The 24,422-nt window shown below is 41.8% G+C and overlaps 2 protein-coding genes across 3 annotated transcripts in view; one reads left to right on the top strand and one right to left on the bottom strand.

The window, feature by feature from the left end:
• The window catches only part of BCO2 (beta-carotene oxygenase 2), a 67,701-nt gene extending 43,926 nt beyond the window's left edge, over positions 1–23,775 (bottom strand). Inside the window, exons 1-2 of one of the 2 annotated variants that reach the window (XM_024975217.2) lie at positions 23,600–23,775; positions 20,248–20,452 (exon numbers count right to left, since the gene is read on the bottom strand). In XM_024975217.2, the coding sequence (XP_024830985.1) occupies positions 20,248–20,452; positions 23,600–23,687 (293 nt within the window). In that variant the 5' untranslated portion in view covers positions 23,688–23,775. The remainder of the gene's footprint in view (positions 1–20,247; positions 20,453–23,599) is intronic. The other variant, NM_001101987.2, reaches the window with a different exon arrangement.
• On the top strand, positions 10,759–17,569 carry LOC132342310 (endogenous retrovirus group PABLB member 1 Env polyprotein-like). Its single transcript, XM_059875088.1, has 2 exons — positions 10,759–11,719; positions 15,919–17,569. The coding sequence occupies exons 1-2, from the start codon at positions 11,702–11,704 to the stop codon at positions 17,350–17,352; spliced, it is 1,452 nt and encodes a 483-aa protein (XP_059731071.1). The 5' UTR covers positions 10,759–11,701; the 3' UTR covers positions 17,353–17,569.
• Positions 23,776–24,422: the final 647 nt, after the last annotated feature.

Raw genomic sequence — 24,422 nt, 5'->3', positions numbered from 1 at the left:
ATTTATTTAGTCAAATCAAACAACGTTTCTTGAGTCCCTGCTATCTGAGAGGCATTGTCCAAGCCCAGAAATTATAGGCGTATAAATAACTATCATGATGTGTGTGTGTATTCAATCACATCTGATTCTTTGCAACTCCATGGGCTGTAGCCCTCCAGGCTCTTCTGTTCTTGGGATTTCCCAGGCAAGAATACTGGAGTAGGTTGCCATTTCCTACTTCAGGGGATCTTCCCACCCCAGGGGTGGACTCACGTCTTGTGTCTCCTGGACTGGCAGCCAGATTCTTCACCACTAACACCACCTGGGAAGTATATAATGATTACTGCAACAATGGAAAAGTGTTTTTTTTTTTTTTTTAAAAAAACTGTCTATGCAAAGGAGGAACAACAGAATGGAAGGATGTGGACATCAGACAAAAGTCAAGAGGGAAGAACATGATTCTTTAAGGGTGTTTGCCAGGTGGAAAAGAGTAAAAAGGTATCTTAGGATTAGGTGATTAAAAGAAAGAAAAAAAAAAAAACAGAAGAACCTGAAGGTATATGGTATCTTGAAGAAGCAGCCAGTTAACAAATTAGTATTAGCCATTAGTGGCAGGCAATGATGATGGAGAAAGGGGTGAGCTTCAACAGGAAAGCATGGAGTTTAGGAACAGAAAAGTGAAACAGTGAAACCTGTATCTTAGAAAGGTGTCACTCTGAACACACTAGCGTATGGGACAGAAAGATGAACAACCAGGTAATAATTCAAGTGAGAGAAGATGAAAGCTTAAAATGAAACAGTACAATGAGAAAAGGACAAACTGCAGAAATAAGTCAGAGATGCCTGTCATGAGGTAGGCAGTAACAGAGAGAGGGAGTCCAAAAAATCACACCGGAATGGATGGTGACTCTTTAACTGAGATGGAGAATACAGGAAGAGCAAATGTTGGGAGAAAAGCAAGCAGTTCAGTTTTGAACAAGAGTCTGAGCCATTCGCAAATCATCAGAGTAGAGATGTGTCACAGCCAGCTGGCAAAATACAGGTTTAAGATAGAAGAGATGGATGTAGTGTGGAAGAGAGATCTTTGAGAGTACCTGTGTGTGACACGAATAGGGATGGCTCTGGAATAACACCACCACCTGCTGAGAACTTACTGTGTGTTGGGTGCTGTGCTGGGCATGTCACCAGGACATAAAAATATATATTTATGAAAAGATACGTATGTACATAATGTGTATATACAGTTGATCCTTGAACAACATAATTTTATATAAAATATATATATTTTTATGAAATATATACTTGCGAAATCAAATATCAGACCCAACAGAGACAATCAGAGGGTACAAATAAAACCTTGTGTGCACCAGGATAAAGGGAAAGGAACAGTGACCCCCACAAGAGACTGAGCCGGACCTGCCTTTGAGTGTTTCAGTGTCTCCTGTGGAGGCATGGATCAGCAGTGACCTGCGGCGGGGACAGCGGCTCCAGTGGCAGCATCCCTGGGAGGCACAGCAAGTGGCGTAAGTCCTCATGGAGGAAGTCACCATTAGCCCCACTTAGAGCTACTGAGCAGATGACACACAACCTGGAGAACAATTATACCAAAGAAGTTCTCGCACTGTTGCAAAAGTTCTAGGACCCAAAACAGATTTCCCGGGATCCAACAAAAGGACTGAAAACCCCCAGGAAAATAGACTCTTGGAGGGCACAGCAAAACCTTGTGTGCACCAGGACCCAGGAGAAAGGAGCAGTGACCCAACAAGGGACTGAGCCGGAATTGCTGGTGAGTGTCTGTGAGTCTCTGGGGAGGTGTGGGTTAACAGCGACTGGCTGCGGGGTCAGGGGCACTGAATACAACAGTCCTGGCAGCAACTGCATGCCAACATACGTCCTTTTGAAGGAGGTCCCCGTTACTGCCATTACCTGTTGGGGGCCAGAGTGAGGTACTCCGCCCATGGCAAAGGTCATGAGGAAGGAGGCTCGACATACGCAAAGGCGAGATCGAGCCTCAGGAGTCCCCCTGGAAATCCTCGAGCGTCTACCCCCATAACCAGAGCCTGCCTACTTTACTACTTTGTGCTCTTACCTACACCTCTGACTTTACAGGGGGCTGTCCCCCACCACCTCTTTCGGAGAAGGAGTTAACCTAGAGCTCCAGTCAATAAAAACTCTTGGGTGTGACAAGAGTGTTTTAACCTACAAACTCCTCTGAAGGTTCTCTAGCCTGCCTGACAGGCTCGTCCGGCCACATGTGATTGCTCACAGCCTCCCAACTGTAAGAGGCACGAGATGCTTTAAACCCTCTAAAAACAGGTTCTTTAGAGAAGTTAGAAAACTATAAGTATAGTGGGCTAATTAGAAATTGTGTTGGTGAAGGGTTTTTCATTTGTTGAGCCAATGTTTGTTGCTAAGTCTCCATATCCCCTGCCCTTACACACATTAATGAATATATAGAATTAACCTTTGATATTAATCACGTTACTCAGCCCCATCTGAGTCCTTACTGCTGCCAGGAAATCTTTAGCTCTTTCCAGCTTCCCACGGGGTCCCTTTCCCAAAACTTCCTTCACTCTGCCTGTCCCTTTGACTGTCAACAGACAGACCTGCCCACTTCATTATGGATAGAGGGGCAATGGGATTTGAGCTCCTTGAACTGCCTTCTTCCTTACCTCCCTAATTCCCCAGAGAGTTACTCCTGCCTTTCATCATCAGAGCAGAAAGAGGCCTCTTCCCCTCCTCTGAAACCTCGCCGCATCATTCCTGCCCTCCCTTTTTATCTGTTTCTCCTTCACTAATCCCTCATGTCAGCCTGCAAGTGTCCTCTCATCCTGAAATCCCCTCGTTCCTTCGCACCTTCTTCTCCAACTAATACCCTCTCTCCCCGCTCATTGTTTCTGTTTTCCTGCTTCCTGAGGTCTTTTCAGTTCACTTCCATCTGACTTTTCACCCCACCATGCTACATGTGTGCATGTGTACTAAGTTGCTTCAGTCGTGTCTGACTCTCTGTGACCCTATGGACTGTAGCCCGCCAGGCTCCTCTGTCCATGGGATTCTCCAGGTAAGATTACTGGAGTGTTTTTTCATGCCCTCCTCCAAGGGATCTTCCTGACCCATGGATCAAACGTGCGTGTCCTGAGGTTCCTACCTTGCAGATGGATTCTTTTACTGCTGAGCCACCAGGGAAGTGGTATCAGTTCTCAAAAAGGTCACCAAAGCCTATTAAGTGTTAAATGAAATGGGTTTTCCAGTCCTCAGTCTACTTTTCTACATTTGACCTTCTTGTCAATGTCCTAACATTCTCTGGTCCTATACTCCCACATAACACTTTGCTGATTCTTCTCCTGTCCCTCTGGTTGTGTGTTCTAAAATAATTTTCTGCTGCTCAATTTACTTCACTTGTCCCTTCAAGTGTTGGTGTACCCCAGCCTCTGACCTGAGTATTCCTTCCTTTTCTTTCATTGTGTGCTTTATTTGCTATAGTAGAAATAGTATATTCCTTAGAATAAGATGGAGTGGGTTCAGATTCCATGTTCACCACTTACCAGCACTATAATCTTGAGCAAGTTTTCCCATGTGAAAAATGGGATTAATAATACTGATTTTAATGACTGAGTATGAGGATTAAAGAGATAATGCGTATAAAGGGCTTCACTTAGTGGCTGACAGGAATGAACACTTAGTGCATTTTCTTTCTCTTCTTTCCCTTCAATGCCCTCTTTCCCCATTCCCCTTCCGGATAAGTAACTTCTAGTTCACCTTACTTTTGTAGATTCCAGGATGTGGAGTCAGCGCTGGACTGAGATCCTTGTTCTGCCACTTGCCTGTCCTGTGACCTTGATTTGTTGTTGCTGTGAACCTTGGTTTCCACATGTATGCTATGGTGATAGTAGTTCCACGTCTACAATCAATGTTGGGTCAGGGGAATAAATATTTATATATTTGACCCTTGAACAGCACAGGGGTTAGGCGTGCCAAACCTCTGCATAGTGGGAAACTGTCTACAACTTACGGTCAGCCTTTTGTACCTATGGTTCCTTCACATCTGTGGGTTTTTAACAACCAACTGCAGATTGTATAGTTTACTACAGTATTTCAGTCCAGTTCAGTTTAGTCACTCAGTCGTGTCTGACTCTTTGTGACCTCATGAACTGCAGCTTGCCAGGCTTCCCTGTTCATCACCAACTCCCAGGGCTTCCTCAAACTCATGTCAATCAAATCGGTGATACCACCCAACCATCTCATCCTCTGTCGTCCCCTTCTCCTCCTGCCTTCAATCTTTCCCAGCATCAGAGTCAGTGAGTCAGCTCTTCACATCAGGTGGCCAAAGTATTGGAGCTTCAGCTTCAGCATCAGTCCTTCTAATGAATATTCAGGGTTCATTTCCTTTAGAATGGACTGGTTTGGTTTCCTTGCAGTCCAAGGGATTCTCAAGAGTCTTCTCCAGCACCACAGTTCAAAAGCATCAATTCTTCAGTGCTCAGTTTTCCTTATGGTCCAACTCTCACATGCATGCACGGCTACTGGAAAAAGTTATAGCTATGACTAGAAGAACCTTTGTTGGCAAAGCAATTCTCTGCTTTTCAATATGCTGTCTAGGTTGGTCATAGCTTTTCTTCCAAGGATCAAGCATCTTTTAATTTCATGGCTATAGTCACCATCTGCTGTGATTTTGGAGCCCAAGAAAATGAAGTCTGTCCCTGTTTCCATTGTTTCCCCATCTATTTGCCATGAAGTGATGGGACTGGATGCCATGATATTTGTTTTTTGAATATTGAGTTTTAAGCCAGGTTTTTCACTCTCCTCTTTCATCTTCATCAAGAGGCTTTTAGTTCCTCTTCACTTTCTGCCATAAGGTGGTATCATCTGCATATACGAGGTTATTGATATTTCTCGCAGCAATCTTTATTCCAGCTTGTGCTTTATCCAGGCCAGAATTTCACATGATATACTCTGTATATAAGTTAAATAAGCAGGGTGACAATATACAGCCTTGATGTACTCCTTTGCCAATTTTGAACCAGTCCGTTGTTCTATGTCCAGTTCTAACTGTTGCTTCTTGACCTGTATACAGGTTTCTCAGGAGGCAAGTAAGGTGGTCTGGTATTCCCATTGCTTCAAGAATTTTCCACAGTTTGTTGTGAACCACACAGTCAAAGGATTTAGAATAGTCAATGAAGCAGAAGTAGGTGTTTTCTTGGAATTCTCTTCCTTTTCCTATGATTCAACGGATGTTGGCAATTTGATCTCTGTTTCCTCTGCCTCTTCTAAATCCAGCTTGAACATCTGGAAGTTCTTGATTCATGTACTATTGAAGCTTAGCTTGGAAAATTTTGAGCATTACTTTGCTAGCATGTGAAATGAGTACAATTTTGCAATATTTGAACATTCTTTGGCATTGCCTTTCTTTGGGATTGGAATGAAAACTGACCTTTTCCCGTCCTGTAGCCACTGCTGAGTTTTCCAGATTTGCTGGCATATCGAGTGCAGCACTTTCTTTTAGGATTTGAAATAGCTCAGCTGGAATTCCATCACCTCCACTAGCTTTGTTCATAGTGATGCCTCCTAAGGCCCAGTTGACTTCACTCTCCAAATGTTTGGTTCTAGGTGAGTGATCACACCATTGTGGTTATCTGGGTCATTAAGATCTTTTTTGTACAGTTCTTCTATATATCTTTGCCACTTCTTCTTAATGTATTCTGTTTCTGTTAGGTCCATACCACTTCTGTCTTTTATTGTGCCCATCTTTATATGAAATATTCCCTTGAAGTGAACTGAAGTGAAATGAAAGTCACTCAGTCGTATCCAACTCTTTGGGACCCCATGGACTATAGAGTCCATGAAATTCTCCAGGCCAGAATACTGGAGTGGGCATCCTTTCCCTTCTCCAGGGGATCTTCCCAACCCAGGGATCAAACTCAGATCTCCCACATTGCAGGCAGATTCTTTACCATCTGAGCCACAAGGGAAGCTCATATTCCTTTGGTATCTCTAATTTTCCTGAAGAGATCTCTAGTCTTTAACACTTTGTTGTTTTCCTCTATTTCTTTGCATTGATCACTGAGGAAGGCTTTCTTCTCTCTCCTTCCTATTCTTTGGAACTCTGCATTCAGATGGATATATTTTTCCTTTTCTCCTTTACCTTTTGCTTCTCTTCTTTTCTCAGCTATTTGTAAAGCCTTCTCAGATGACCATTTTGCCTTTTTGCATTTCTTTTTTTTGAGGATGGTTTTGATCCTTGCCTCTTGTACAACGTCACAAACCTCCATCCATATTTCTTCAGGCACTCTATCAGATCTAATCCCGTGAATCCATTTGTTACTACCACTGTATAATAAGGGATTTGATTTAGGTTATACCTTAGGGACTAGTGGTTTTCCCTCCTTTCTTCAATTTAAGTCTGAATTTTGCAATAAGGAGTTCATGATCTGAGCCACATTCAGCTCCAGGTCTTGTTTTTTCTGACTGTAAGAGCTTCTCCATCTTTGACTGCAAAGAATGTAATCAATCTGATTTCGGTATTGACCATCTGGTGATGTCCATGTGTAGAGTTGTCTCTTTTGTTGTTGGAGGAGGGTGTTTGCTATGATCAGTGTGTTCTCTTGGCAAAAGTCTGTTAGTTTTTGCCATGCTTCATGTTGTACTCCACGGCCAACTTTGCCTGTCACTCCAGGTTTCTCTTGACTTTTTACTTTTGCATTCCAGTCTCCTGTGATGGAAAGGACACCTTTTTGTGTGTGTGTGTGTGTTAGTTCTGGAAGGTCTTGTAGATCCTCATAGAACCATTTGGTTTCCACTTCTTCAGCATTAGTGGTTGGGGCATAGACTTGGATAACTGTGATATGAATGGTTTGCTTTGGAAATGAACCAAGATCATTCTGTTGTTTTTGAGATTGCACCCAAGTACTGCATTTCGGACTCTTTGTTGCCCCTGAGGGCTATTCCATCTCTTCTAAGGGATTCTTGCCCATAGTAGCAGATACAATGGTCATCTGAATTAAATTTGCCCATTCTGGTCCATTTTAGTTCACGTATTCCTAAAATGTTGATGTTCACTCTTGGCATCTCCTGTTTGACCACTTCCAATTTACCTTGATTCATGAACCTAACATTCCAGGTTTCTATGCAATATTGTTCTTTACAGCATCAGACTTTACTTTCACCACCAGACACATCCACAGCTGGGCATTGTTTCTGCTTTCGCTCAGCTTCTTCATTCCTTTTGGAGCTATGTCTCTGCTCTTCTCCAGTAACATATTGGGCACCTACCAACCTGGGGAGTTCATCTTTCTGTGTCATATCTTTTTGCCTTGCATACTGTATATGGGGTTCTCAAGGTAAGAATGCTGAAGTGGTTTGCCATTCCCTTCTACTGTGTACATATTTTGCAGAACTCTCCATCAAGACAGTCTGTCTTGGGTGGCCCTACATTCAGTTCAGTTCAGTAGCTCAGTCATGTTCGACTCTTTGTGACTCCATGGACTGCAGCACGCCAGGCTTCCCTGTCCATCACCAACTCCCGAAGTCCACCCAAACCTGTGTCCATCGAGTCGGTGATGCCATCCAACCATCTTATCCTCTGTTGTACCCTTCTCCTCCTGCCCTCAATCTTTCGCAGCATCAGGGTCTTTTCCAGTGAATCAGCTCTTTGCATCAGGTGGCCAAACTACTGGAGTTTCAGCTTCAGCATCAGTCCTTCCAATGAATATTCAGGATTGAATATTTCCGTTAAGATGGACTGGTTGGATCTCCTTGCTGTCCAAGGGACTCTCAAGAGTCTTCTCCCAATACCACAGGTCAAAAGCATCAATTCTTTGGCACTTAAAGAAGGCTTTCTTTATAGTCCTACTCTCACATCCATACATGACTACAGGAAAAACCACAGCTTTGACTAGATGGACCTTTGTTGGCAAAGTAATGTCTCTGCTTTTTTAATATGTTGTCTAGTTTGGTCATAGCTTTTCTTCCAAGGAGCAAGCATCTTTTAATTTCATTCAGTTTCATTCAGTCACCATCTGCAGTGATTTTGGAGTCCAAGAAAACAAAGTCTGTCAGTTTCCATTGTTTCCCCATCTATTTGCCATGAAATGATGGGTCCAGATGCCATGATCTTAGTTCTCTGAATGTTGAGTTTTAAACCAACTTTTTCACTCTCCTCTTTCACTTTTATCAAGAGGCTCTTTAGTTCTTCTTCGCTTTCTGCCATAAGGGTGGTGTCATCTACATATCTGGGGTTATTGATATTTCTCACAGCAGTCTTGATTTCAGCTTGTGCTTCATCCAGCCCGGTGTTTCACATGATGTACTCTGCATATAAGTTAAATAAGCAGGGGACAAAAATACAGCCTTGACATATATGACATGGCTCATAGTTTCATGAATTAGACAAGGTTGTGATCCATGTGAACAGCTTGGTTAGTTTTCTGTAATTTTGACTTTCATTCTGTCTGCCCTCTGATGGATGAGGATAAGAGGCTTGTGGAATCTTCCTGATGGGAGGGACTAGATGTGGTTCTTGCTCTGGTAGGCAGGCCATGCTCAGTAAATTTTTGATCCAATTTTCTGCTGATGGGTAGGGATGTGTTCCCTCCCTGTAGTTTGGCCTGAGGCCAAACTGTGGTGAGGGTAATTGCCGGGGTCCAGCCCCAGCTGATCCAGGGTATTCGAAGGAGAGACTGCGTAGGCGAAGATCAGGAAACAATTGCTTAATTAAATGTTAATTAAGAATATAAAGAGTAATAGAATGAGGATAGCTCAGTAGGAAAATTCAGTGGAGAAAAGAGGCTGAGTAGCTTGGTTTACGCGGGAGACCAATAAAACTTCAAGACAAGAAGTTTGCACCACTTACGTAGGCCGCAGGCGTCCTTCCGTTCTCCCGAAGGAGAGGAGACACTGAGGCCTCCCCGGTCGGATCTTAGAAGCCCAGGCATAATTAGTAAGCATGGTGGGGTCCACGCTCCAGGTGGAGACTCAACCAGAGTGAGAGAGAGCGCGACATGGGGAGACCAGTATTTCGAGGAACTGATCCCAATTCTTTATTTTCCAGAGTCTGTTTTTATACACTGAGATGTTATACAAAAGTCACGTGGGGACAGCAGTCCTGGACTTTTATTAAAGTCAGGTGCTTCAGACAAATGTATACAGAGGTCTTAGGGGTGTTACATCATCTTCTGGCCGGGGGGGCCTGCTGACAATTTACGACCCTCTCCTTGTGACAGCGGTCAGTCAATCAGGACACTTATTTCTCCAGGGCTGATTTTTCTCAAAACAGACGCCACCCAAATAAAGTTACATTCCTACAGGGTGAGGGTGTAGTGGGTTTTAGTTAAGGAAAGAATTTACTTAGCCTAAGGTCTAACGTGATTAATATCAGACGAGATCGGGCTCGTTCAGGGTGGTATGGGCTGAGTTCTTCTCCAACTAATACCCACTGGCCTTCAAAGATATATTAAGAAATATATCTTAAACACGCCCTAATTCTTGATCTAACAACAGGTGGAGAAGCACAGTATGGCCATGACCAGATTCCCACCAGGCCCACAGGAATATGACTAAACTTGGGGGAAGGGAGAATGAGGAGTTACTGTTTAATGGATACAGGGCTTCAGTTTCACAAGATGAAAAGTAGATGGATGGTGGTGATAACAGCACATCAGTATGCATGTCCTTAATGCTACTGAACTGTACAATCAAAAATAGTTGGCAAATTTTAGATGGCAAATGTTATGTATATTTTATCACATTTTTAAAAAAAGTTTTCTGGAATATCATCCAGCCATTAAAAGTAAGTCATCCACATCCATCATTTAAAAGTGGACATGTAATTTCCAAATAAATGGCATTTTTAAAGTGTCTTTGATTTTAATTTCTCATTTTTATATTAATTTCTCATTTAAATGCTTTCTTCGCTTCAGTCACCCTCTGTGTTTTTTCAGTCTTTTAGCTTTATTAAGGCTTTCAATGACTGAGTCAAAGATTCATGAAATGTCACATTGCACTTGAAAATGTGTGGGTTATTTTCAAATATCTTTTGATATTGATTTCCAACATAATTCCACAGTGATAAGATAACAGACTCTATATGATTTCAGGACCTTTAGATCATGAAATGTTTGTGTCTTGTTTTATGTCCCTGGGTATGTTCCAGTGTCTCCTGGTTCATAGTCCATGGAAACTTGAATAGAATTTGTATCCTGCCACTGTGTGAAAATTGTATAAATCTTAATTATGCTGAACTTGTTCATAGTGCTTTTCAGGTCTACTATATCTTCCACTTTTCTGTCTATTCATTCTATTAATTTTTGAGAGCTTGATATGAAACTCCAACTAAAAATCTTAATTTATCTATTTAAAAAAATAATTGTAATATATAGTAGAACTATATGTAACTTTGTTCTGTATTTTCCAAGTCTCCTATAAATGTGTTATCATATGTTCATAATTTTAAAAATAAAAAATTAAACATAAATAAATTAAATACAAGAAAGTTTTTAAATAAAGGTTAAATTTAGATAGTCACTAAAAAAGTAAATCATTCAGATTTGTAGCAACACAGATAAAAAGCCTTAAGACAGTATGAAATTTTTAAAATAAGGACAAAAAATTCCGTTAATATCTAAAATATATTTTTTTAAAAACTCATACAACTCAATAGCAAAAAAAACCATAAACCTATTTTTTAAATGGGCCAAAGATCTGAATAGACATTTTACAAAAAAGACATACAGATGGTCAACAGGTATACAAACAGATGCTCAACATCACTAATCAGCAGGGAAATGAAAATCAAAACTACAGTGACATACCACATCACACCTGTTAAAATGGTTATTATCAAAAAGACAAGAAATAACAAGTGTTGGGGAGGACGTGGAAAAAAAGAGAACACTCACGTATTGTTGGTGAAAACATAAATTAGTATAGCCACTATCAAAGCCACAAAAAATAGAGAATCCTCATAAAATTGCCCAGGGCTTAAAGAAGACACACCTGGTCTTCCTATGTGATACTGCATGGCCACGGTATCCATTGGAGGACGGCAAACGGTGGCCAGTTGGAGGGTCTCTTAAGTATAATACTGTTCTACAATTAGACAGGTTCTGTAAGGAACAAGGGAAATGGGTAGAAGTAGCATATGTGTTGCCCTTTTTCTCTCTGCGAAATATGCCAGACTTATGTCCTAAGGGTATAGATTTGGGTGTGAAACCTTCAGCTCCCCCCTATCCTCTTACTTTGCCCCCATACCTGGGACTCCAAACTGGGATTCAAACTGCCCACATGGAGATCCAAACAACTCCTGTCTCAGTACGACCTCAGACTACTCTGGTTTCAGTAGAAACTCAGACCATCGAAGTAAGCGATGAGATGGAGGACAGGAGACAAAGAGAAGAGGAAAAACAGGTTTCTCCAATCTATCCCTGGGATCATATGCGCAGAGCAGCCAGAGAGACTGAGGAACAGCCACACAAGCTGTTGTCTCTTTATGAAACACCCACCGGGAGAAATAATCAGTCTGTGAGAGTTAATAAGCCTTTTTCTTATCAAGAAATACAAAGAATCAAGGAGGATCTGGGAGACTATTTGGAGGACCCAGAAAAATATATCAGAGCTTTTAAAGGTGTTACTCTGCTTTATGACCTCACTTGGAAGGATGTGATGTATATCTTGGGACAAACGCTGACTGCTGAGTCAAAGACTCGAGTTTTGGGAAAAGCGGTTGCTTATGGAGATGAGTGGCTTGGTAATGAATCAGTAGGGAAGAGGGAGAATGAGATAGCGGCCCTCCCCACTGGGCATCAGGCGGTCCCAACTATAGAACCAGACTGGGACTACAACACAGCTAAAGGAAGATGGGATCAGAGTCATTTTGTTAGATGTATTCTTGAGGGACTTAGGCAGGCGCGTTCTAAGCCTTTAAACTATGGCAAATTGGCAGATATAGAACAGGAAGAGAAAGAAGCTCCTGGTAAATTCCTAGATAGACTGACAGAAGGCCTTCGCAGATTCACTGAGATTGATCCCGAAAGTGAAGAGGGAAAAGTGATCTTAAAGGATAGATTTCTCACTCAGTCGGCTCCAGATAGCCGCCGTAAGCTATTAAAGCAGGCGTATGGACCAAATCAGTCTTTAGACACTCTGTTACAACTGGCTCAGACAGTCTATTATGGTAGGGAATATGAGGAAAAGAAAGAAAGGCAAAAAAAGACAAAGGAAAAGGTGGAAGCCTTCGCCATGGCTATAAAAAAGCGTTCTTAAACAGCCTGAGAAAAATGCCCAGAGGGGCCCAGGTGAAAAGGGATGGGCTTGCTACGGCTGTGGAAAGGAGGGGCACCTCAAGCGGGATTGCCCTCAGGCATCTAAGCCGCCCCCGGCTGCATGTCCGGTCTGCAAAGGACCACACTGGAAGAGAGACTGCCCCCAGAGGTGTAGGTCTCCGGGGTCGGACTCTCAAGACAATCAGGACTGAAGGTGCCCGGGGGTCCCCACACAAGCTCCCGTCCTAATTACACCTGAGGAACCCCGGGTATTAATAGTTGTGGGGGGCCAATCCGTCGATTTCCTTTTAGATACTGGGGCAACTTATTCTGTGCTTACTGAAGCCCCTGGCCCACTTTCTTCCCGATCCGCTTCCGTAATGGGACTGTCTGGACGAGCCAAAAGGTATTATTTCAGTTATTCTTTATCTTGCAACTGGGATTCTGTGCTGTTTTCACACGAGTTTCTGATTGTGCCAGAATCTCCCTCACCCCTTTTGGGAAGGGATATACTGAGCAAGGTCCATGCCTCTGTTTTCATGAATATGGAGCCCTCCCTTTCACTCCCTTTAGTTGAACAAAATGTAAATCCTAGAGTATGGGCTGATGGAAAATCTGTGGGTCGAGCACAAAATGCTATTCCTGTAGTTGTTAAGCTCAAAGACCCACACGTATTTCCACATAAGAAGCAGTATCCACTGAAACCTGAAGTTAAGAAAGGATTAAAACCCATCATCGAAAATTTAAAGGAACAGGGACTATTAATTCCCTGTAACAGTCCTTGCAACACTATTTTGGGTATAAAGAAATCAAATGGTAAATGGAGACTAGTTCAAGACTTACGAATAATAAATGAGGCTGTAATTCCTTTATACCCCGTGGTGCCTAATCCTTACACTCTATTGTCTGAAATTCCTGAACGGGCCAAATATTTCTCAGTAATTGATTTAAAGGATGCCTTCTATTCAGTGCCTTTGGCGGAAGAAAGTCAATTCCTATTTGCCTTTGAAGACCCTACGCAGCCAGCTTCTCAGTTAACCTGGACAGTTTTGCCCCAGGGATTTCGTGACAGTCCTCACTTATTCGGACAAAGTTTGTCACGAGATTTACAAAACTTTAACAGCTCTGAAGCAGTGGTGTTACAATATGTAGATGATATTTTGCTCTGTGCTGAGACAGAGGAAGCTTGTTCGCGAGCCTCAGAAGATTTCTTAAACTTTCTGGCAGGCTGTGGTTACAAGGCATCAAGAGAAAAGGCTCAGCTTTGTCAACAATCGGTTAGATATCTGGGCCTAATCATATCAGAAGGGACTAGGGCCATAGGCCCTGAGAGAATTAAACCTATACTAAATCACCCCCTACCTATGACTTTAAGACAATTGAGAGGATTTTTGGGAATCACAGGTTACTGTCGCATTTGGATTCCGGGTTATGGGGAACTTGCCCCGGCCTTTATATAAACTTATAGCTGAAACTCAGCAGGCTCAAACCGACAAACTGGTTTGGCCTCCAGAAACTCAAAAGGCTTTTAAGGTTCTTCAGACTGCTCTCCTGCAAGCTCCAGCTCTGAGCTTGCCCACAGGGTCAGAATTTAATTTGTTTGTCACTGAAAGAAAAGGTGTGGCATTGGGAGTTTTGACACAACCCCGAGGGCCTCACCAACAACCTATTGCTTATCTAAGCAGAGAATTAGATGTAGTTGCATGTGGGTGGCCCCACTGCCTAAGAGTAATTGGGGCAGCGGCTTTATTAGCACCTGAAGCTTTAAAAATAATTAATGGACGAAACCTTACTGTACTGACTTCTCATGATGTGAGTGGAATCTTAAATTCTAAGGTTAATATTTGGATGACAGACAGTAGGCTTCTTAAGTATCAGTCATTGTTGTTAGAAGGACCAGTAACTAAGCTTAAAGTTTGTGGAAATTTAAATCCTGCCACTCTCCTTCCTGAGAAGGAAAATGAAACACCTGATCACGATTGTTCTCAATTCCTAACTTTAAACTATGCAGCTTGGGAGGATCTAAAGGATACCCCATTAGACAATCCTGACATGGAAATATTTACAGATGGCAGTTCTTTTGTTCAGGATGGAAAGCGTAAAGCAGGTTACGCCGTGGTGACTGCTGAACAGGTTTTGAAAGCAAAATCTCTCCCCTAGGGAACCAGTGCTCTGTTAGCGGAGCTTGTGGCTCTGACCCAAGCTCTAGAGTTAAGCAAAGGGCAGCGGGTAAATATCTATACAGATTCTAAGTATGCTTATTTGACTTTACATGCTCATGCTGCAATATGGAAAGAGAGACACTTTAAAACAGCAACAGGAGAACCTATTAAGCATTTCAGAGAGATCGAGAGACTTTTAACTGCTATATATTGTCCTAAAGAAGTAGCTGTTATGCACTGCAAAGGGCACAGCAGGGATGGGAGTAAAATAGCCGAAGGTAATCATCTGGCTGACTGTCAAGCCAGAAAAGCGGCACTTTACGAAACCCCTTCACTACAGACGCCTTTGATCTGGACAGGTCCTGTGGAACAGGAAAGACCACAATATACTGAGGAAGAATTAGAAAGATATGAGAAACGAGGAGCAAAGATTACTGATAAAGGATGGTTACAGTCCGAGGATGGACGATTAATAATTCCTGAAAATGCTCAGTGGAAAATTCTTAAGGGTTTACATCAGAGTTTTCATTTGGGTGCTGAGAGTACTTACCAAATGGTTTCTCGTTTGTTTGAAGGTAAAAATGTAATGAAAACTTTAAAGAATATTATCAAAAGGTGTGAGATTTGTCAAAAAAATAACCCAAAGACTGAAAAGCTAGCAAAATCTGGATTACAACGAAGTGGGAAGTATCCTGGAGAGGATTGGGAAATTGATTTTACTCATATGCCAAAAGCTAATGGATATTCTTGCTTACAAGTTTGGGTAGATACCTTTACTGGATGGATTGAGGCTTTTCCCTGTCGTAGTGAACAGGCTAAGGAGGTTATAAAGATTTTAATTCATGAAATTATCCCCAGGTTTGGGCTGCCACGGAGCCTTCAGAGTGACAACGGCTCCGCCTTTAAAGCTGCTGTAACCCAGGGGGTATCTAAAGCTCTAGGAATAGAATATCACTTACACTGTTCCTGGAGACCCCAATCCTCCGGGAAAGTTGAAAAAGCTAATGACATTATCAAAAGGCATCTGCGCAAATTAACTCAAGAGACGCAGGACAAATGGATTAAAGTCCTACCCATAGCTTTAATGAGGGCTCGAACTACTCCAAAAAAAGAGGGACTGTCCCCCTTTGAATGTATTTATGGAAGGCCTTTCTTACGCACAGACATTGTTATAGACCCTGAAGCCTTGGAATTAACTAATTATGTAACTCAGCTCTCAGCTTTTCAACAGACATTAACAGAACTCCGGGAGAAGACTCCTGACCCAGCCTCCGAGTCAAGCAGGCCTCTATTTGAGCCAGGAACCGAGGTCCTCATAAAAACAGTGGGATCTGGGGGGCCATCCCTCGAGCCTCTCTGGGAAGGTCCTTACCAGGTTATTCTTTCCTCTCCCACAGCTGTCAAAGTGCCAGGAATTGATTCGTGGGTACATCATACTCGAGTTAAGAGGTGGCACCCTGACCAAAATTAAGTGACTTCATTTTATGTCTTTCCTTTCTATGCTCTGACTTTGTACCTTTTAGATGGGCCTGATAACCTATGTGAGCTTACTTCTGCTGACTCCAAATATCCTGAGTCTGCCGTTGGATCCTCAAGACAATGTCTTCCTGTCCTGGGCTCACTCCTATGCTGCATTCCACAATCGGTCTAACTGCTGGGTCTGCGGAGCGCTCCCCTCTTCGTCAGTGGAAGGCTTCCCGTGGTGGACATCCCCACTTCAAGGAAAAGACTTTCTCCAAGTCTGTGAATACCTTCGACAACAATCACATGCGATGCCTCTTCGTCATCTGATGACATCTACCAACCCTAAAATGGACTGGTGCAACACTTTGTACTCTAACTATGGACATAATGTGACTTTTAATTTTGATTATACATTGTCTCGGTTCAATGACTATTTTGCTACATATAAGGTAAATAGGTCTAGATCTAATGGCTTTTTACCTGACGTTTATCAAATATGGGATGAGGTTACATGGCTAACTCCTGAAAAAGGACGTTTAATATCTACTGCCTCTATATGCTGGGAACAAACAGAGCCGTCCCCAAAAGTTAGCCAACAACTTAATTACAATGATTGGAAACAAATGGGATATTTGTCTCAGGAAACATGCAATGTAATCATTCCCGTGTTTTCCAATCCCAGTTCCGGTTCTCCCTTTGTCTGGCCAGGCACGAATTGGGACTGGATATCTCAGTCGCGCTGGCTTGCTCCAAACGGGACTTATTGGATATGTGGCTCTTACCTATGGGCATGGCTCCCCCCTGGTTGGATAGGGAGATGCACCCTGGGTCTAGCCTTTACTCATGGCTTTATATTTTCAGAGCTTCCAGAAAAGCCTGCTAATTTACCCCACCTTAGAACTCGGTGGGCAAGGTCTGTATTTTATTGGTATGATTATTTGGCTGCAGCGTTTGTTCCCTCTTTGGGAACTACAGATGTTATGTTACGAGTGGATGCTTTGACTAATTTTACTCAACAGGCATTACAGGATTCTCAAAAGGCTATTTCAGCTCTTAATGCTGAACAAGCACAAATTAGAAAGGTGGTTTTACAAAACAGATTGGCTCTAGATATTCTGACAGCTGCACAAGGAGGAACTTGTGCCATTATTCATACCCAATGCTGTACATATATACCTGATATGAGCACGAATGTTACTCATGTTACTAACCACATGAACAAGATGATTAGGGCCATGGACACTCCTGAAGCCTCAATTGCTTCACTTTGGAAAACGTTAACTAATTCCCCATGGTGGACAACTATCTTAATTACAATAATTCTGGTTGTTTTGTTCTTGCTGTTTGCTCCCTGCATCTGTAATTGTATAACTGGATTTGTTTCTAGCCGCATGAAAGCTTTTAAGTTACAAATGGTTGCTCAAACTCCTGCTACTGCTGTAGCTTCCTCCAGCTACTATTTGGGGCCCCTGGATCAGATATCCTCAATATGAGGATTAGGAGAATATGTTGCCCCACCAATTTAGGGACAGCGCCCCTTATCAGCTTGGAAGCAGTTATGGAACGAGAACGACGCCCCTTTTCCCTAGGCAACATAATTCTCCTAAAAGAAAAGGGGGGAATGAGAGAGTCATTTCCTAGGCAGGTTGATAGGGAGTCTAGGGGTCCCCAAAGAGAGAGGGGTCTGGAATTCTCAAGGAGGAAAAAAGGACAAACTTTTTTTCTTTCTCCACATTCCTTAGGATTATATACCAATAATGTATCCTGCCTAAGGACAGTCTTTGGATTCAACCTTCTGTTATTTTAAAAAGTTAATTATGGGAGTATACCTGGTCTTTACAAGGATGTATCTTGCCTGAGGACAGTGTTATCTTAAAATGTAAATTATGGGAGTAGGTCGGAGGAGGTCTTTACAACCTCCAGACATTCTTTGGATTATATAACCTCATTATTAACACTAGCAAGCGGGTACTCTTTCTGCCCCCTTCTGATGCCTATGTCAGAAGCTTTCTCTATCTCCTTTATACTTTAATAAAACTTTACTACACAAAAGCTCTGAGCGATCAAGCCTCGTCTCTGGCCCCGGATTGAATTCTTCTCCTCCGGGGGCCAAGAATCCCGGTGTATTCGCGTGATTCAACAACAACCTTTCAATATGATCCACTGGATATTAATCCAAAGAAATAAAAAACACTACCTTATAAAAGATGCATGCACCCTCATGTTTACTGCAGCACTATTTATAATAGCTGAGATATGGAAACAACCTAAGTGCCCATGGATGGATGAATGGATAAAGAAGATGTGATATATATAAATTTTACACACACACACATCATAGAATATTAATCCACCATAAAAAAGAAGGAAATGTTGCCATTTTTAACGTGAGTAGAGTTTGAGGGCATTATCCTAAGTGAAATAAGTCAGACAGAGAAAGACAAGTACCATATGATTTCACTTATATGTAGAATCTTAAAGATTAAATCATAAAGAGTAAAAAGAAAGAAAGAAAAACAAGCTCACAGACACAGAGAATAAGTTGGTGGTTGAAAGAGATTGGTTATTGCAAGAGGTAAATGGGATGAAAATTCATTTCCAGTTATAAAATAAATAAGGGATGTAAAATACAGAGTCAGATTATAGTTAATAAAACTGTATTGCATATTTGAAAGTTGCTAACAGTAAATCTTTGGCTTCCCAGGTGGCTCTAGTGGTAAAGAACCTGCCTGCCAATAGAGGAGACATAAGAGAAGCAGGTTTGATCCCTGGGTCAGGAAGATCCCCTGGAGGAGGGCATGGCAACCCACTCCAGTATCTTGCCTGGAAAATCCCATGGACAGAGGAGCCTGGTAGGCTGCACTCCATAGGGCCGCAAAAAGTCAGACACAAGTGAAGCAACTTAGCACACAGCATGTACAACAGTAAATCTTAAAACTTCTCATCATAAGAAAAACAAATTTTTGTTAAAATGTATGGTTAGGAATCGGAGAAGGCAATGGCAACCCACTCCAGTACTCTTGCCTGGAAAATCCCATGGATGGAGGAGCCTGGTAGGCTGCAGTCCATGCGGTCGTGAAGACTCGGACACGACTGAGCGACTTCACTTTCACTTTTCACTTTCATGCATTGGAGAAGGAAATGGCAACCCACTCCAGTGTTCTTGCCTGGAGAATCCCAGGGACGGGGGAGCCTGGTGGGCTGCCATCTAAGGGGTCACACAGAGTCGGACACGACTGAAGCGACTTAGCAGTAGCAGTAGCAGCATGGTTAGGAATGTTAACTAGACTTGTGATGATAATTTCACAATATATACAAATATTGAATCATTATGTTGTACACCTGAAACTAACATGTCAATTATACATCACTAAAAATTTTTTTCATATGATTGTAATTATTTAAAACAAATCTATAGAGATGGGGGAAAGATCAGCAGGAAATATTTCAAAGTGCTAACAGAGCATGTGGTACACACTTTTCCCTCACTTGGTTTTATATTTCAAAAAGTTTAATACAGGTAAAAACTTTCACAATGAAAACAAAAAATTCTAAAATTTTTTAATGTTTAAAGCAAAGTAGATTTCTTCCTGACCACAATGATTTCTTCACATCACTTCATGTCCCTAGTAGTCACACAGAGAAATGATACATCAATGAGTTGCTGGGTTTCTCTTTTACTTACATATATATATTGAGTGCTATTTAACTACAGAGCACTATCCTAGATACTGGGGATACAGGGTAATCAAGAAAAGGTCCCTGCCATCATGAAACTGCCATCTACTGAGAAACACAGCTCATAAGTAAACAAGCAAAAATATACTAGCTATTGATAATGCAGAGAATTAAAATAAATAATATAAAAAACAGCACCTTTAGATTGGGAGATCAGGGAAAGCTCAAAGGATGTGAAATTTCAGCTGATATCTGAATGACAAGAATCAGACTTGGGAAGAGAGATAAGCCAGCCAATGCCAAGACCCTGAGCAAAAATAAACATTCCTGGTTTGAGGAACTGAAAGAGCCACCATGTCTGGGGAGTACTGGGTAAGAGAGAGGTATGAAGTGAAGACATCGCCCCTTCCTCCAGGAACTTGTGATGAAACAGAGCTCAGTAGTCATAAAGATAGTTTCTGACACTTCTCTTTTAGCATAAACTTTCAGACGACTTGAAATTTATACTAGTCTGCAAAGCAGAAGTCAGGACTTTTAAAGAAGAATTAAAATCTCCATTTTTTTTTTTCCTGTAGGCTACAGTTTCCTTAGCTGTGATCAAAGGGATTGTGTAGCAATGTTAGCTTCTGAGAGGAAGCAGATATTATGCACATTACATAGAAAGAGCCCATGCTAAGAAAACTAAACTGTTCTCCAAAATCAAGGCTTACTTATCCTTCCCGAACTCGAATTTCCCAGGTCCCACACGAAGTAGATAGCCACTGAGCCACTCAGGAAAATGTCCCTGGACTCCAGCTGAGATGACCTGCGGAGTCTCTTCCACCGTGGTTAGAAGTGGTGCAATGCATGGAAGAGTCTTCTCCTGACCAAAGATCACTGTTTTCTGATGAGTCTTTTCCATGTACTTCTTCAAAACTGTGAAGAGGAAATCAAAAGCACAAAAATTTTATCAGTCTTCTATAAACATGCCTGTTTCTCTATAGACAGTCTCATCTACTGGTAAGGAAAATGTAAACCTATCACCAAACACAGTCTCCAAATTCGTCTCCTTCCTTATTCTCAGACCATCAACTCTTCTCCATTTGTGAACTCCAACAGTTCTCCATTTGTGAACCACAATCCTTTTTGTGTTCCTGCAGTACAAATCTGCTTAATTAACTCAGGACTTTAATTACCATTGCTACCATTTCTCTTAGTTGAACAATGCAGGCCTTTTCACAAGACTGAATCTACATGTTAACCACAGATGTGCTAATAGCTATACCTCATTGTTTAATAAAAAATGCCCAGGACTTCCCTAGCAGTCTAGCGGTTAATGAAGACTTTGAGCTTTCACTCCAGGGGTATGGGTTTGATCCCTGGTGGGGAACTAAGATCCCCACATGCCACACAGCTTAAAAAATTAAATAAAGAAATATAAATAACCACCATTCGATATTATCACAATTACATTAATCTCAGTACTTTTGACAGACTAGAATGTGATTCTAAAGATTTCACAGCATTTATGTGAATTTAATAGGATCTGCAATTTAATTTCTTCTGTTTTAATGGTATACACATGAATGTACACGGCATTTCCTAGGAAAGAACTGTTATAAATTAAATAATGCACTGATACCTGTTCTGAAATTACCTCAAATTCAAAAGCCACAAAAAAATTATTTTAAAATAGAGAGCTGAAAATTGTCCCTATTATTTCATATGTATTCAGTGTTCGCAGGCAGTATTGCCTAACACAGAGGGGTGGTCAACTACATAACTAATTAGATACTATAAGATAATCTTTCATTTTAACTCATAAAACTAATAGTGATATAGAAGTCTAAACTAGAAAATCAAACTAAAATATAGGGATACTAGTCTTTTAGCAAAATATTTTACAACATTGTATCTATTATCCCACTTCTTTAAAATCTTTCAAAAATTCAGTTTAGAGCACTTGAGACCTTCTCAGAGATGTAGGCTCAAAGCACGTGTGTACTAAGTCGTGTCTGACTCTTTGCAACCCTATGGACTATAGCCTGCCAGGTTCCTTTGTCCACGGGATTCTCCAGGCAAGAACACTTGAGTGGCTTGCCATTTCCTTCTCCAGGGGACCTTCCCAACCCAGGGATAGAACCCCACATCTCTTACATCTGGTTCTTTGCCATTAGCGCCATCTGGGAAGCCCCGTAAATAACCAATTCTGTCAAACCTGTTGGGGGCCAGAGTGAGGTACTCCGCCCATGGCAAAGGTCATGAGGAAGGAGGCTCGACATACGCAAAGGCGGGATCGAGCCTCAGGAGTCCCCCTGGAAATCCTCGAGCGTCTACCCCCATAACCAGAGCCTGCCTACTTTACTACTTTGTGCTCTTACCTACATCTCTGACTTTACGGGGGGCTGTCCCCCACCACCTCTTTCGGAGAAGGAGTTAATCTAGAGCTCCAGTTAATAATAATTCCTGGGCGTGATAAGAGTGTTTTAACCTACAAACTCCTCTGAAGGTTCTCTAGCCTGCCTGACAGGCTCGTCCGGCCACATGTGATTGCTCACAGCCTCCCAACCGTGAGAGGCACGAGATGCTTTAAACCCTCTAAAAACAGGTTCTTTAGAGAAGTTAGAAAACTATAAGTATAGTGGGCTAATTAGAAATTGTGTTGGTGAAGGGTTTTTCATTTGTTGAGCCAATGTTTGTTGCTAAGTCTCCATATCCCCTGCCCTTACACACATTAATGAATATATAGAATTAACCTTTGATATTAATCACGTTACGTCTAGGCCATACCACCCTGAACGAGCCCGATCTCGTCTGATATTAATCACGTTAGACCTTAGGCTAAGTAAATTCTTTCCTTAACTAAAACCCACTACACCCTCACCCTGTAGGAATGTAACTTTATTTGGGTGGCGTCTGTTTTGAGAATAATCAGCCCTGGAGAAATAAGCGTCCTGATTGACTGACCGCTGTCACAAGGAGAGGGTCGTAAATTGTCAGCAGGCCCCCCTGGCCAGAAGATGATGTAACACCCCTAAGACCTCTGTATACATTTGTATGAAGCACCTGACTTTGATAAAAGTCAGGACTGCTGACCCCGCGTGACTTTTGCATAACATCTCAGTGTATAAAAGTAGACCATGGAAAATAAAGAATTGGGATCAGTTTCTCGGAATACTGGTCTCCCCATGTCGCTCTCTCTCTCACTCTGGTTGAGTCTCCATCTGGAGCGCGGAACCCACCATGCTTACTAATTATGCCTGGGCTTCTAAGATCCGACCGGGGAGGCCTCAGTGTCTCCTCTCCTTCGGGAGAACGGAAGGATGCCTGCGGCCTACGTAAGTGGTGCAAACTTCTTGTCTTGAAGTTTTATTGGTCTCCCGCGTAAACCAAGCTACTCAGCCTCTTTTCTCCACTGAATTTTCCTACTGAGCTATCCTCATCCTATTACTCTTTATATCTTTGATAAAATATTTAAATAAATAGGTCGCCGACGCCGTCCCTGCTTTGAATACCCTGGATCAGCCGGGGCAGGACCCCGGCACAAATCCAACTATTTCTTTATTTCCCAAAGAAAATTCACTTTCACCCTAAATGTCCTTCCCACTAGTCTATCCCTAAGGAAGTTTTATCTGTTGTTCAAAGTCTATCTCAAATGCTACTCTCTTTAAGAGGCTGCACGGTGTAATACTTAGAAGTGTTAAATAGAGTTTTTAAAGAAGTCCACCAGAATGCAAATAGAAGAACAAAATGTTTACATTAGAACATGTAGCAGTACTATTTTTAGTTGAGAAAGTCCTAAATAGTGAATATTTTTCCTATTGCAGATCCAAGAGAACTTCTAAACCCTGAATCCTGCCCCTGTATGTTGCATAAAATCTATAAACAGAAAGGCTGTTTGTCTTACAGGTTAACAAATCCTGACTCACTCTCCTTTAACACCACCTCTACAGTGTTGCTGCCTGAATCTTTTCCACACAGACTGGGAAACTTCAGAAGCCCCTGGTATTCTTCAAGAAAGAGGCACAGAGTCCTAAGTTCAGGAAAAGGAGAGAGAGGAGAAGGAAGGGGCAAATCGCCTACCTGGGATCCGGCGTAATATCATAGAAAGGAAATCAACTGCAATAGTAGAAAAGTCGCTGACAGAACGTAGAAAGATCTGAGAAAACATTTTTGTGTTGAGTTCTGCAGCAGCAGATCCCGGGATTCCCAAATCCTCACGCTGACTGCCAGACAAAAACTCACTTCCTGGGCTGTCCCTGGCTCACTGACAGAATAGGAAGGGGTGGGGTTGGGGATTGAGGGGTGGGGCTTCAAAACACGTACACTCTCTCTTAGTCTCATTTTCAGGACTAGTATCCCTACAACCTGTTTATGATAAGTTGCTGCTTGAAATACTGAAATTGGACCACCAATCGTGGTTTCCCTCTCTAAACTTTGCTCTTTCAAATCTGTCCACTGATTAAATCAGTTGACCCAGGGTATCAATTTCATTGTGCCACTCCTTCCCTCTGAATGTTTCAGATTTCCTTTACAGAATAAAGTCCAAATTTAGTCTGTCAACAAGACTCTATAATCTGGTCACAATCTACCTTTCATCCTTTGTCCTTCTGCCCTTCTAGCATTTCATCTTTCGTTTCCTATTCACTTAATTTACAGAACATCCTCAACAATCTAATATGAATAAAGCCCTGTGAAGGTATATCCTTAAAAACAAATAACCATACATCATTTTATTAATATAACAAATATTTCTGAGCTCCAATCTATCTAATGCTGTGCTACAAATTGAAAACAGATTCTATCCTGCTCTCTAGCAGTGTAGATGATACACTATTCCCTTTTGTGAATTCTCAGTCCAGTAAAATGATTTGCCAAGTGTTTTTATTCTTCTGTGCCTTTAAAC

This window comes from Bos taurus, chromosome 15 (assembly GCF_002263795.3).
Source record: "Bos taurus isolate L1 Dominette 01449 registration number 42190680 breed Hereford chromosome 15, ARS-UCD2.0, whole genome shotgun sequence".
Classification (NCBI taxonomy): Eukaryota; Metazoa; Chordata; class Mammalia; order Artiodactyla; family Bovidae; genus Bos; species Bos taurus.
Note: the sequence above shows the minus strand (reverse complement) of the source record. Positions and strands in the feature narration are given on the sequence as shown.